Source organism: Sphaeramia orbicularis, chromosome 8 (genome assembly GCF_902148855.1).
Source record: "Sphaeramia orbicularis chromosome 8, fSphaOr1.1, whole genome shotgun sequence".
NCBI lineage: Eukaryota > Metazoa > Chordata > Actinopteri > Kurtiformes > Apogonidae > Sphaeramia > Sphaeramia orbicularis.
In genome coordinates this window covers 17,990,971-18,003,997 of record NC_043964.1, presented here as the reverse complement: position 1 = coordinate 18,003,997, position 13,027 = coordinate 17,990,971, and the positions used below count along the sequence as shown (strand labels likewise).

General features: G+C 34.8%; 1 protein-coding gene across 2 annotated transcripts in view; it reads left to right on the top strand.

Annotated features, from left to right (window-relative positions):
• Positions 1–11,598, top strand: part of micall2a (mical-like 2a) — a 39,635-nt gene extending 28,037 nt beyond the window's left edge. For both annotated transcript variants that reach the window (XM_030140160.1, XM_030140159.1), the window contains exons 13-17: positions 8,630–8,732; positions 10,321–10,394; positions 10,478–10,592; positions 10,709–10,755; positions 10,845–11,598. In XM_030140160.1, coding sequence (XP_029996020.1) covers positions 8,630–8,732; positions 10,321–10,394; positions 10,478–10,592; positions 10,709–10,755; positions 10,845–10,924 — 419 coding nt within the window. In that variant the 3' untranslated portion in view covers positions 10,925–11,598. The remainder of the gene's footprint in view (positions 1–8,629; positions 8,733–10,320; positions 10,395–10,477; positions 10,593–10,708; positions 10,756–10,844) is intronic.
• Positions 11,599–13,027: the final 1,429 nt, after the last annotated feature.

Here is a 13,027-nt window from a genome sequence, read left to right as displayed (position 1 = left end):
TTAAGCCAGTGTTTTTCAACCTTGGGGTCGGGGCCCCACGTGGAGTCGCCTGGAATTCAAATGGGGTCACCTGAAATTTCTAGTGATTGATAAAAAAAAACAAACAAAAAAAAACCGTACTAATAAAAAATATATGGTGATTTGAGATAGACAGTCACAATCCATAAAAGACATGACAAACTGTGAAGCTGAAACTGAAGCACTGTGGTTCTGTTTATCTTTCAAATGTTGATTGTGGTCAGTTTCAGATGCTGCAGCTCTTTCATAATTCATAGTTTGAGTTCTTGTTTGTTCAGTATTAATTGTCAGCCTTGTAAATCCAAGCTGGACTCACTGTACATATCCTGACCAAGGAAAACAAAATTCTCACTTTGTGCAGTAATCTACACCTGGATTTTCTGCCTCCGTCTGTAATAATATACATTATATAGACTAAATGTCCTCTAGAATTAACATTTATTTGCATCATAGTATAGCAAACTATTACATGATCAACAACAAATTAATTTTAGCAAGAAATTTGATGTCTGGGGTCGCCTGAAATGTATGATGTTAAAATGGGGTCACAAGCCAAAAAAGGTAAAACTAAAGGTACATTTGTTTGGACAAGTATAATGACAACAACAAAAATAGCTCATAAGTGTTTAATTTCAGAGCTTATATCTAGACATTTTCCATGTTTTCTTGATAATAACCAAAATCACTTCAGTTCTTACATCAATATCTATGGCATTGTACTGACAAAAACAGTGCTTTTAGACATTCCATGTTTTCTAATCTGTCTCTTTTAGTCACATGATACACACAGGAGGTAGTACTGGATTGCATAACCATTGTTTTTGATGACTTTAATGGTCTAATAATTTTTTCCGCGACTGTATGTGTATTCTTGTTATCCTATTGTAATCACTTTTAATGAGCATTACAGTATTTTGCAGTATTCCTTTCAAACTGTACTTCATATTTTACTTTTTGGTTCTGCTGAAGACTCGCAAATTAGCATTCACTACAAACACTATGACACATGCATGAGATTAAATTTCCATTTTTCTTTATACATGTATCTGTCTCTATTAAATAAACCATGAATAAATAAGCATTTCCAGCATCTGGGCAATTTAAAGTTGATTTACTTTCACTGATATTAGTTCAATAGCTTAGAATAATCTCACAAAATACCAGAAAAAAGCCTCGTTTTAGATACAAATGTGACTCATAATTCTAATTTGACCTGTTGTTTGTCTTAGCCTGCTTATACTAGTTACACAAAACATGTTAAACTGATGACTTTTGATGGTCTAATAATTTTTTCTGTGACTGTACTCCCTCCAGGTATACCATGATATTAGAATTAATAAACAGGTGTATCTGAAAACACAAATCCTGACTCAGTAGTTGAAATGGCAGAATATTCAATCCAACTTTATTTATAAAGCACTTTAAAACAACCACTGTGGACCAAAGTGCTGTACAGAAGACTAAAATCACAACAAAAAATTAGTAAAAGCATTATGAAACGAGAAAAAGCACTCAGAGGGCGCAGACCTCCGCCAAGGCAGATCAGTCACACACACACACACCCCCCCCCATCACCACCAGACAGACAGACAGACAGACCCCAATGAAAACACAAGTGTTCAGAGAACGCAAACCTCAACCAAGCACCCCAAATGCTGTGCATGTGTGGATCAACTATTTCTTTTTAAACTATGGATGTGTAAAACAAATTTCATAATGATATTTCATGAATTGCATTTTTTATGATTTTTTGAAAATGGTGCATAAAAAATAACAAAAGTCCACAGAGCGCAACGGAAGAAAAATGGAGCGGAATGATATTTCGTACAAAATTGAAGCTTGGTACCAGTCATGTGTATGTCAAATTATATTAAATTCCAATCAATATCTGTTGAGTTATAATGAAAAATGTGTCATAAATGGGATTTTCAATGTTAAATTGGAATGTCCACAGAGTCCACATTCCACAGTGGATGTGGATAATTTTGTGCCAGATACAAGATATCGTTATAAGCTACGGGTGGATCAAATTGGAGGCTAATCGGAGTCGTTTTGAATTTTTTATGAATTTTTGAAAATTGAACAATGATGAGAGATAGGAAAATTTGAGATTTTGTGACCTTGCTGTGTGACCTTGAACTTTGGCCTACTTGGCCCAAAATTTAATGGGTTTGTCCCAGGGCCTAGGCCTATCTGTGGATAAAATTTGATAAAGATGGTTGGAATAGTTTTCCCGTAAAGTTGCTAATAAACAAACAAACAAACACGCAAACAAACACACAAACAAACTAGAAGCACTCGGAGAGCGCAGACCTCCACCAAGGCTGATCAGTGGCCCCCCCCGTGGGCCCCCCCACGCCGAGGAGGTTATGTTTTTGCCAGGGTTTGTTTGTCTGTCTGTCTGTCTGTTTGTCTGTCCGTTAGTGTGCAACATAACTCAAAAAGTTATGGACAGATTTTGATGAAATTTTCAGGGTTTGTTGGAAATGGGCCCCCCCGTGGGCCCCCCCACCCCCGATCACCACCAAAATTTAATCATTTCTTCCTTATCCCATTTCCAACAAACCCTGAAAATTTCATCAAAATCTGTCCATAACTTTTTGAGTTATGTTGCACACTAACGGACAGACAAACAAACAAACAAACAAACCCTGGCAAAAACATAACGTCCTTGGCGGAGGTAACAAGAAAAGCACTCGGAGAGCACAGACCTCTGCCAAGACAGATCTGCCCCCCCCCCATCAACACCAAAATTTACTCATTTCTTCCTTGTGCCACTATCAATATTTCCTGAAAATTTCATGTAAATCCGTCCATAACTTTTTGAGTTATCTTGCTAACAAACAAACAAACACGCATGCACGCACACAAACACACAAAGTAAAGTGATCACAATACCTCCTGGTGGAGGTAACAATACAATTAAACCAAATCAAATAGGTAAAACAAGTTAAAATATAAAAACAGAAACAAAATGTCAACATTGCAAGAGTGAGAATATACAACATATTATAAAAATCTCCAGATGTGCCTTTGATATAATCCAGATTCTTGCAAAAAAAAAAAAAAAAAAAGTGTGTAAGTGGGTAACTGTGGATTGTTGGGCTTTTGTTGCAGTGAAATAACCTCAGCTGCTTTCATATTTTATTCCATTTGTTTAAACTGCTGCTTCAGTGAAGGCATCCCAGTGTGGAGTTGTGTCCTGTTTGCTTCACGTGGGGGACACACTCCCCATCAGCTGGAGGTTTGTGTGAGAGTGTGGGGGGGGAGATTTACCCACCATTTCTATTACTGTTTCTGCAGCCAAATGAGAAGAGAGGCACAGAGAGCCCACAGGGATGTTGCTTCTCTTTTGAGGGAGTGGGAGTAGGAGGCCTGATTGCTTTGCTCAAGGTCAACATGACTTGGGTGTAGTAATATATATTCTGGTCAATTGCGTACTTCTTTTTCATACACCACCCTGGAACCCTGAGCATGTGAGAATTTGACATCAATTGCACACCACCTAGGAGATCATCCGCTTCTCAACTGGAATTTATCGACGTATAAACTAAACCTCTACGCTCGGGTTCAACTCGGAACAGTATGTTTATTCGTATAACGTCAGGATGCTCCTTTTTGTCCTCAGTGTCCAGATAAGATAACGCTTTAGTGCACAGGTGTCAAACATGCGGCCCGGGGGCCAAATCCAGCCCGCCAAAGGGTCCACTCCAGCCCTTGGGATGAATTTGTGAAATGCAAAAATTACACTAAAATATGAACAATCCTTTTATTTCAGGTTCCACATTCAGACCAATTCAATCTCCAGTGGGTCAGACCAGTAAAATACTATCATAATAACACACAGGTGTCAAACATGCGACCCGGGGGCCAAATCTGGCCCGCTAAACGATCCAATCTGGCCCGCGGGATGAAAGTGCAAAAATTAACCTGAACAGTCAAGGTTGTCGAAATCATTTTGGTTCAGGTTCCACATACAGACCAATGTGATCTCCAGTAAAAATAGCAACACAATAACCCATAAATAATGACAACTACAAATTTTCTTTGAGAAAAATTAAGTGGAAAAAATTTAAGTGGAAAAAAATAACATTACACTGTGAAAATATTAACATTCACAAAACTATTCTTTCACAATAAAATTTTAACAATTTTAGCAATTCTAACAATATTCTGCCTGCTACTAAATGTTTGGTGCATTTATGGATCCACTGTGATCTGCAGTTGTGTTAATAATAACAAATGGAATATTGTAGAAATTGTTCAAATTTAAGTTCCAAACTCCAAAATTTTAACAATATTCTGCCTGTTACCAATTGTTTATGGAACACTGTGTGTAAATGTACATGTACAAATAAGTCGAGGCATAATACTGCTAAAATTGCACTAATTTTTCAAATGACATGTTTCTTTTTTTTCAGATTATTCACATTGTTTTTGTAAAATGTAAATATTTTCATAATTTAATTGGGGTTTTCGTGTTCTAAAACAAAAAGAAAAACTTGGATTTGTCTTTATTTATAGGTGATTAAGTCATTATTTTACTGGTCTGGCCCACTCGAGATCAAATTGGGCTAAATATGGCCCCTGAACCAAAATGAGTCTGACACCCCTGTAATAACATATAAATAATGACAACTCCAAATGTTCCTCTTTGTAAATGTAAATATTTTCATGTATTGACACTAAAACAAAGTATAGTTTTGCCAAAAATGTGAATAACCTGAAATGTCTTAACATAAGTACAATTTTACCAATATTTTGCCTGTTACTCAATGTTTTGTGTATTTGTAGATCCACTGTGATCTGTAAGTAATAATGTACATGTGTAAATGATAAACTGAGGCAGAATATTGTAAAAATTCCACTTATTTTTTCAGTGTGTTCATGTTAATGTAAATGTAAATTAACTTTTTTCGCTCTAAAACATAGAGAAAAGTCTGGATTTGACATTATTTATATATTATTATGTTATTATTTTACTGGTTCAGCCCATTTCAGGTCAAATTTAGCTGAATCTGGCCCCTGAACTAAAAGGAGTTTGACACCCCTGCTTTAGTGCACAGTGTCCGGTCACTAATCTGGATTGGTGAATTTTCTCGCTAAAAATCAATTGATCCACCTACTCAGTTTTTTAATTCTGACCCTGTGAAGCAAAAACAAGCTGTCAACACTTCCACTCTGTGCTACGCTGCATTGTATATAACGCTACGCCGAGCCAAAGAACTCACTAAGCTGTGTATATGGAAATAAAAATAGTAAGTAAAATATTTGAGCAGTTTTTAATATGTTCGGCTCATGTATTAATCACTGTGGGTGTCATAGCTTTGGCAGGAGCTCTCCTTTTTTTTTTTCTTTTTTTTTATAAATTGTAAAATACATGAAAAGACAAATAAAACTGAAATTAATCCGTGCAGATTTTTAATTAAATCATTATTAAATAAGTGATAGTGACAAATGTGCACTTCATCGTGTATTCCCTGTGTCACTTTGTATTGCTTAAACTTTAACTGCGTGTTAGAACAACATATGGGAGCTGTTGTTGAAAGGTTTTCTTTTTCATTATGTCATAGCCTCCGTGTTATTGTTTTCTAATGTTGTAGTGAAGTGATTCTATGTTTGAATTCATGTATGGATAACAGCAGGGGAATAGTTATTGATAATGGAGGTAAATTTGGTGCAAACTGTGTAGATCTTAGAGTTTTCCTGGGTTTATAATTACGAGGTGGCTTTTGATAAAACTCTGTTGAGTCTTTTCTGTTCGTGTTGTAATGGATGTTAATCAGCAGAACCCATTCAGAACAGGATGATAAAACTAAAATGAAGAACAGAATGGTACAGGAAGTAATTTTTGGAAACTGTCATCAGACTGTTTAGTAGAAACAAAACCTGTATATGTATATGTATATGTATATGTATATGTATGTGTATATATTTATGTATGTGTACAGGGTGGGGAAGCAAAATTTACAATATTTTGAGGCAGGGATTGAAAGACAGTGTATGACCAATTAGTTTATTGAAAGTCATGAGAATTTATTTGCCACAAGAAAACTGACATAATAGAAAATGTTTTTATTCTATGTGTCCTCCTTCTTTCTCAATAACTGCCTTCACACGCTTCCTGAAACTTGCGCAAGTGTTCCTCAAATATTGGGGTGACAACTTCTCCCATTCTTCTTTAATAGTATCTTCCAGACTTTCTCGTAATAGTTTTGCTCATAGTCATTCTCTTCTTTCCATTATAACAGTCTTTATGGACACTCCAACTATTTTTGAAATCTCCTTTGGTGTGACGTGTGCATTCAGCAAATCACACACTCTTTGACGTTTGCTTTCCTGATTACTCATATGGGCAAAAGTTTCTGAAAAGGTATGGATAGTAGTGTTAGGTATGATTATGACATCAATATATGTTTGGTTTCAAAACAATTGACGTAGTGCCTGCTGAGAAAAAACAACTAAATGTTCATTGTAAATTTTGCTTCCCCACCCTGTATATGTATGTCAGCTAAAATTTGCTTAGAGGTCTTATTTCTGTCTTTGTGCATAAGAAATCAATAGAAGTGAATCCCCAAAGGAACTCTGTGTTGGTAAATGCAAGTTATGCAAATTTACAGGATTTCAGTTCTGTTGCAACATGTTGATGCTCATATGAACTATGTTTTCAGGTCAAAAATGTCCAATTTCATCACAATTAATGCTATATTTTCATGTCACAAATGACCAAGTTATATTTGAACTGAATTTACCTGAAAAACAAATATTCTATTCTTTTAGATTCCCCAATTTTTCTTACAAGATTCTATCCTAGATATCACGTGTTTTATTTTTACAGGTTCAATATGGAGTATGGTGCTGATCCATCCTGCTTATGTTACGCCAATACATACATGAAGAATGTCACACGTCACTTTTTAAATCAACAGTTTTCTAATAATAAGCATTTTTATACAGAAATAACAATTCTATATTGTTATTTACTCTTTAGTATGATGATAAACTATACAATAAATAATTCTGATCCTAGTTTTTGCACAGGGATCATTTGTGGAAACGGTGACATGGCTGCCGAGCATCAGTATGATGGGATCTGTAACAACCATGTCACATCCGTCCACTGCCACATTTTGTGTTTTTGTGTCAGCTGTTATTGTTTTAGATCCACAATACTAACATTTATGAATAAGAGGAGAATTAGCAATAGTAAGTATATAAGTTTATTACTAATAAAGTACTGGTACTGACCAGAGCATCATGGGTAATGTCACGTCCGTCCACCAGCAAAAGTTTTCACATACACATGCTATTCAAAATCCAATATTTCTGAAAATATAGCTTCCACTGTCAAATAATATCAGTAGTCTATGCACAAATGTATTAGCATTATTTCAACACAGTTCTATGCATTTCTTACAACTTTTTTTTTGACAAAAATGGCCACTCATTTAACCCCCTAAGTAAATTTTAGCTGATGTGTATATGTATAGGATTACACACTATCTATCTATCTGTCTATCTATCTATCTATCTATCTATCTATCTATCTATCTATCTATCTATCTATCTATCTATCTATCTATCTATCTATCTATCTATCTATCTATCTATCTATCTATCTATCTATCTATCTATCTATCTATCTATCTATCTATCTATCTATCTATCTCTGCTTCATTTTTTGTCAGTGAAAAATCCCTGGATCTTGACATTTAACGCAAACAGTCGTTACCTACAGCCTTTTAGACTGCATTTGAAGCTGCAGTTTTGTGTTTTATTTGCTGCGGCAGTGCAGTTTAATATGTTTTGTGTAACTAGTACAAGTACGCTGAGACAAACAACAGGTCAAATTAGAACAATGTGTCACATTTGTGTCTAAAAGGAGGCTATTTTGGAAGATTATTCTGAGATATTGAACTAATACCAGTGAAAGTAAATACATTTTAAATTGCCCAGATGCTGGAAATGCTTATTTGTTCATGGTTTATTTAATAGAGACAGATGCATGTACAAAAATTTAATCCCATGTATGTGTCATAGTGTTTGTAGTGAATGTTTCAGCATAATCAAAAACTAAAATATGAAGTACAGTGTGAAAGGAATACTGCAAAATACTGTAATGCTAATTAAAAGTGATTACAACAGGACACTAAGTATACTCATACAGTTGTGGAAAAAATTATTAGAACATCAAAGTCAGCAAAAACAATGGTTATGCAATCAAGTCCTAACTCCTGTGTGTATCATGTGACTAAAAACAGACAGAAAAGAAAACATGGAATGCCTAAAAGCACTGTTTTTATCAGTACAATACCATAGATATGATGTAAGAACTGAAGTGACTTTGGTTTTTATCAAGAAAGCATGGAAAATGATAGATATCAGCTCTGAAATTACAATCTTATGAGCTAATTTTGTTGTTATTATTATATTTGTCCAAACAAATGTACGTATAGTTGTACCAGGCATTAAAATGAACAAGAAATTGAAGAAAACAAGGGGTGGTCTCATAATTTTTTCCACGACTGTATACAAGATAATGCATTGCAGACTCGTCTAATAAGAGCATCGACAATAAAAACAAAGCAAAAGCCAGTTGTGTGTATTTCAGAGGGAGAAGGGGACATCCTGATGGACCCACTGATGGTCGACTGGTTCAACCTCATCCGAAAAAAGCAGATGTACATTAGAAAAGAGTCCGAGCTCGTCTACATGTGAGTATAAACACCTTTATAGTTTCATCTTTAAGAACAAATATGGCCATTCACTTGTAGGGATGTAATGATTCCCGGAATAACGATAAACGGCGGTAAAATTGCAGACGGTTAGTATTACCGTTTAAATTCTAATTATCATGATAAACGTGTTGGATTACCGCACTTTTAGGGGAAAAAACCTTTATGTAAAGATATGCTTTTATGTCAAATATTTGAGTATAGTTTTAATTTAATACAATTTTAATTTTCTACACCTAATATTTGGAACCAATATTCACTTTTAAATTCTTTGAAAAGGTTCATTAACCCTTTCATGTATGAATTATGAGAGCCTTGAACAAGAGTGTTTTTATTCTTCTTCAGGCATTAAAAAAAACACAATGTGATTGAAAATTTTTTATGAACCTGTTTTTCATGGAGTTGCAGCTGCACACCATGGGTTTAATTTTTGAAGCAAATAAACCTGTATTTACTGATATACTGTGTGAAATCTATGAAATAAAGACTTTTTTAAAGCTGCTAATCTGATGTTTTCTCACATTTTAACATACTCTTAATACTAGTCATTACTCACTTCATGGAGATAATATGCAAAAACAAACACATTTTGTTTAAAAAATTGCAGTCTAATAACAATAACAAGCATTTGATTTACACTCAAACATTTTAGTGCAGATCCGGTTTATCAAGAACAGCAAAGTTACAGTAATGGTATGAATTGCAGTGTATGGGATGATGCATGTTGGCTGATACGGAACTAAAACAACAAAATCCATGAATATACAAGAGAACAGCTGTAGAATAGCCGTCCACTGTAGTGACCACTATGCATGAAAGGTTTGTTAAGCATCTTTGTGTTATTTATGCAATAAATTATATACATTTTTCAAATCAGATTTTAAATTTTTTTGTGTGTTTTTTGTCCTTTTATGTTTTTATAGTAGGTTAAAGTGAAAAAAATAATAGGCAGATAATATAAATGAAGTTGCCCTGAAAAAAAAAGATTCCAAACATGGGTATAGTAAACATTTGTTTATATAGTATATAAAGGCAAAATCATAAGTACAGAAAAACGGCCAAAATAGGCTCAGACCACTAAGGGTTAATATTTGAATATTTCTGCCAAGAGAAAGTGCATTGTGCCGATTATTGTATTTATTTATTTATTTTTTGTTCAAAATACAATTTGTTTAAATTATTTCAGTGTGTGTATTAGTACTTTTTGAACATTTTGAGCACAATTTCAACAATACCGCGATAATAATGATAACCGTGATAATTTTGGTCACAATAACCGCGATATGAAATTTTCATATCGTTACATCCCTATTCATTTGTTTTTACCGCTAAACTAATTTGCTTTTCTTATTGATTCCTGCAGCTTGTAGCACATTTATGTTTTACTTACATGTCATTTGATTTAAATTACATTAACACACCTTTCACACCCCCACCCCAATCGATTTCATTATCCCTGCTAATTTATTTAATATCACGTGTTGAATAAGGTTTGGGGAAATATGTGATAAGCATAATGGATCAGCTTTGTCTGTTTGTGCATGCGATTAATGAATGCACACGTCAGAGCCAGGACTCAGGAGCTGGAGAAGCAGCAGCCAGGTGTGGAGTGGGAACTTCGCAGGCTACTGGAAAAACCAGGTAAGAGATCGAAGCTTCTCTGAGCAAAGCGGAGCCTATATTCTTCCTCTTTGTACAAAAAATGCTAAATTCTTTTATCGCAGATCATTTAAAGTCCAGGGAGGAACAACAGCGAGAGAAAAAGCTAATGCAGAGACTGGTTGAAATTGTGGACGGCAGAAATGCAATCGTGGAAGGTCTGGATGAAGACAGACTGAGGTAACAACATTCTTTTATAATTATTTCAACATAACAGGAGAAATACTTTTAATCCAACCCTTTTAAAACTCTAACAAAAGCAAAAGCTGAACTAGAATATTTCCAATGAATTTCAGGGAGTTTGAAGAAGACCAAGAGTTAAATGAAATGATGAAAAATCTCGGTAAGTATAATGTAAAATTGCTTTCACATATTTTTTTTTTTTTATTTTAATGCTTCTTCTTTCTAATATCCAATATTTTTGGTGAATAGGGGTAAAGAAAGCCAAAACTAAGAGGAAATCCTCCATCTCCAAACTGTTCAGGCGAAGAAGTAAAAGACGAGTGGAGTGATTATTTTTACAAAACTGGAAAAAAAAAAGTGGAAAAGTTCATGTATTATTAATGCTTTTTTTTTTTTTTTTTTTACAGTTTTATATGTATATATAACTGCAGCAATACATGGTGCGTTAACAGGAAGGCAAAGGAAAAGATGTCAGACTAGGAAGCAAACTGTAATAAATGATTTGTTTGTCTCTGGTTGTGGTTTCAGAAAATGTCTAATTAAATGTTATGTTTGTTGAAGATTCATCTTCAGATCTAGGTTTGCTGTCACTTATGTAAAATGACTGCTTTCTCTATGTGATTCTGTGTTTTCACTTTGTTTTTTTGTTTTTTTAAAGAAGAAGGGATTTAATTATGTTCATGAAATTGAAAACACTATTATGGTCATTTGGTTTATTTGTCTTTCACAACAGTCACAGGACAAATACCCCCACTGATGGATATGATGTTTTTTTTATGTATAATGGGTCAAAACAAATACATGTTTAGAGTTTGCATCATAAACTATAGTGGTTTCCAAATTACAGACTGTTTTATAATATAAAATAAGGATCCTGCAGTGTGTAATCCTTCAACAGTCTTGATCCAGAATGAAATTGGTTCAGTGTTTATTAAAAAACGGATTTTAATAAATTTCCTTTAAGGATATTAGCAGGAAAAAAAAAAAAAAAAAGCCTTGACAATTATGTGTGAGTAGCTGTGGAGTGTAAAACAGAGAGCCACACATGTTGAGTGGCTGCTTTCAGACTGTAGCTCCTCTCTCTTACTGTACTGTAGGTGGCAGCCTGGGTATGCTGTATCGCAAGGCAAGAACTTGAAAATCCAATTTGCCACAGTACAGACAGTTAATTTCTTTGCTAATTTTATAAATGCTACAGAAATGTTCGGCTGTGCTGATGCAATAATGTTATGTGAAAGAGGATTAGGTAGAGCAGTAGCTTATGGCCGGGAAAGGCTTATAAACTATAGGTTGTATTGAGCTCTTTATCTGCAAACCTGGTTTAATTAAACATTACTCTTTACTAATATCTGCATCAGAATTGCTCGGCACCTGAGCTATTAAAATGTTCAAACGTGTGGAGTCGCTCATCTGTGAAAATGGCTTTCGCAGTGTTTGTAAGGACTGTACAGTAATGTTGCATTTGAGGAGTGTTATTGAATGGTATGTACTCTATTTATAGTATTTTTAAACTTCAACTGTTGTCCAATAAATCCTTTGAAGATTAGTGTGTGTGAGAAGAGGGTGAATTATTTACTTAATAACTGCTTCTTTTGGCACACATGTTCCTGCTCTAACACATCCCTGAACTGAACTTTTTTTTTTTTATCATTCCACTCGCTGTGTTACAAGCCTCAGCAGTGACTGTTGATTCAGTGGTTGCCAAGATGAGACCATGCTTTCAGTAAAAAAATAAATAAAAAAAACCCACAATACTGCGGCTCCTTTGCATTAACGCTCTGAAGTGATCACAGAGCTGCATCAATGTATGCTTTTAATAAGGCTTTTTAAGGACGGCATCAAGATAATTCACTAGGCGTCAATATACCGCCGCTGCGTATAAACTACACATCTCTCATTTTGAGATGCATGAAATTGTGATCATAAACTTGGAACACAATCTTTCTAGCTGAGCAGAGTTGGGGATGATATTGGTACAAAATGCCATGTGTGATGTGGGTGACAGTCGAGACTGAATGTGTGATATTAGAGTTAATTAAAGCTTTGCGCCCCATCTACTGCAAATGCTTGCACTTCTGCAATTAAGAATCAAAGGCGAGGGCTTAGTGTCAGGGGGGTGTCTAATACATGGTTTTAACAGGAATGGGACCTGATTTGCCAAGCTCCTAGCGACAAGCATTAACAACAGCCTCAAATTAGAGGGACATTAATATTCATAAGTAAAACAATTCATCCTGTGAATGTGTGATGAAATGGAATCCTCTGAGGTGAGCTCTTGTGTCCAGGCTGCCATCGTTCATTAAAATATGCCATTACCCATGAAGTGCTTAATCTTTATGAAAGGGTGGTAAAGTCAGTTTGAACTGCACCGACAGAAAAGGTGGAAATTGTAATATTATTCAGCACCTTACATTATGTTAATCCTGTACATT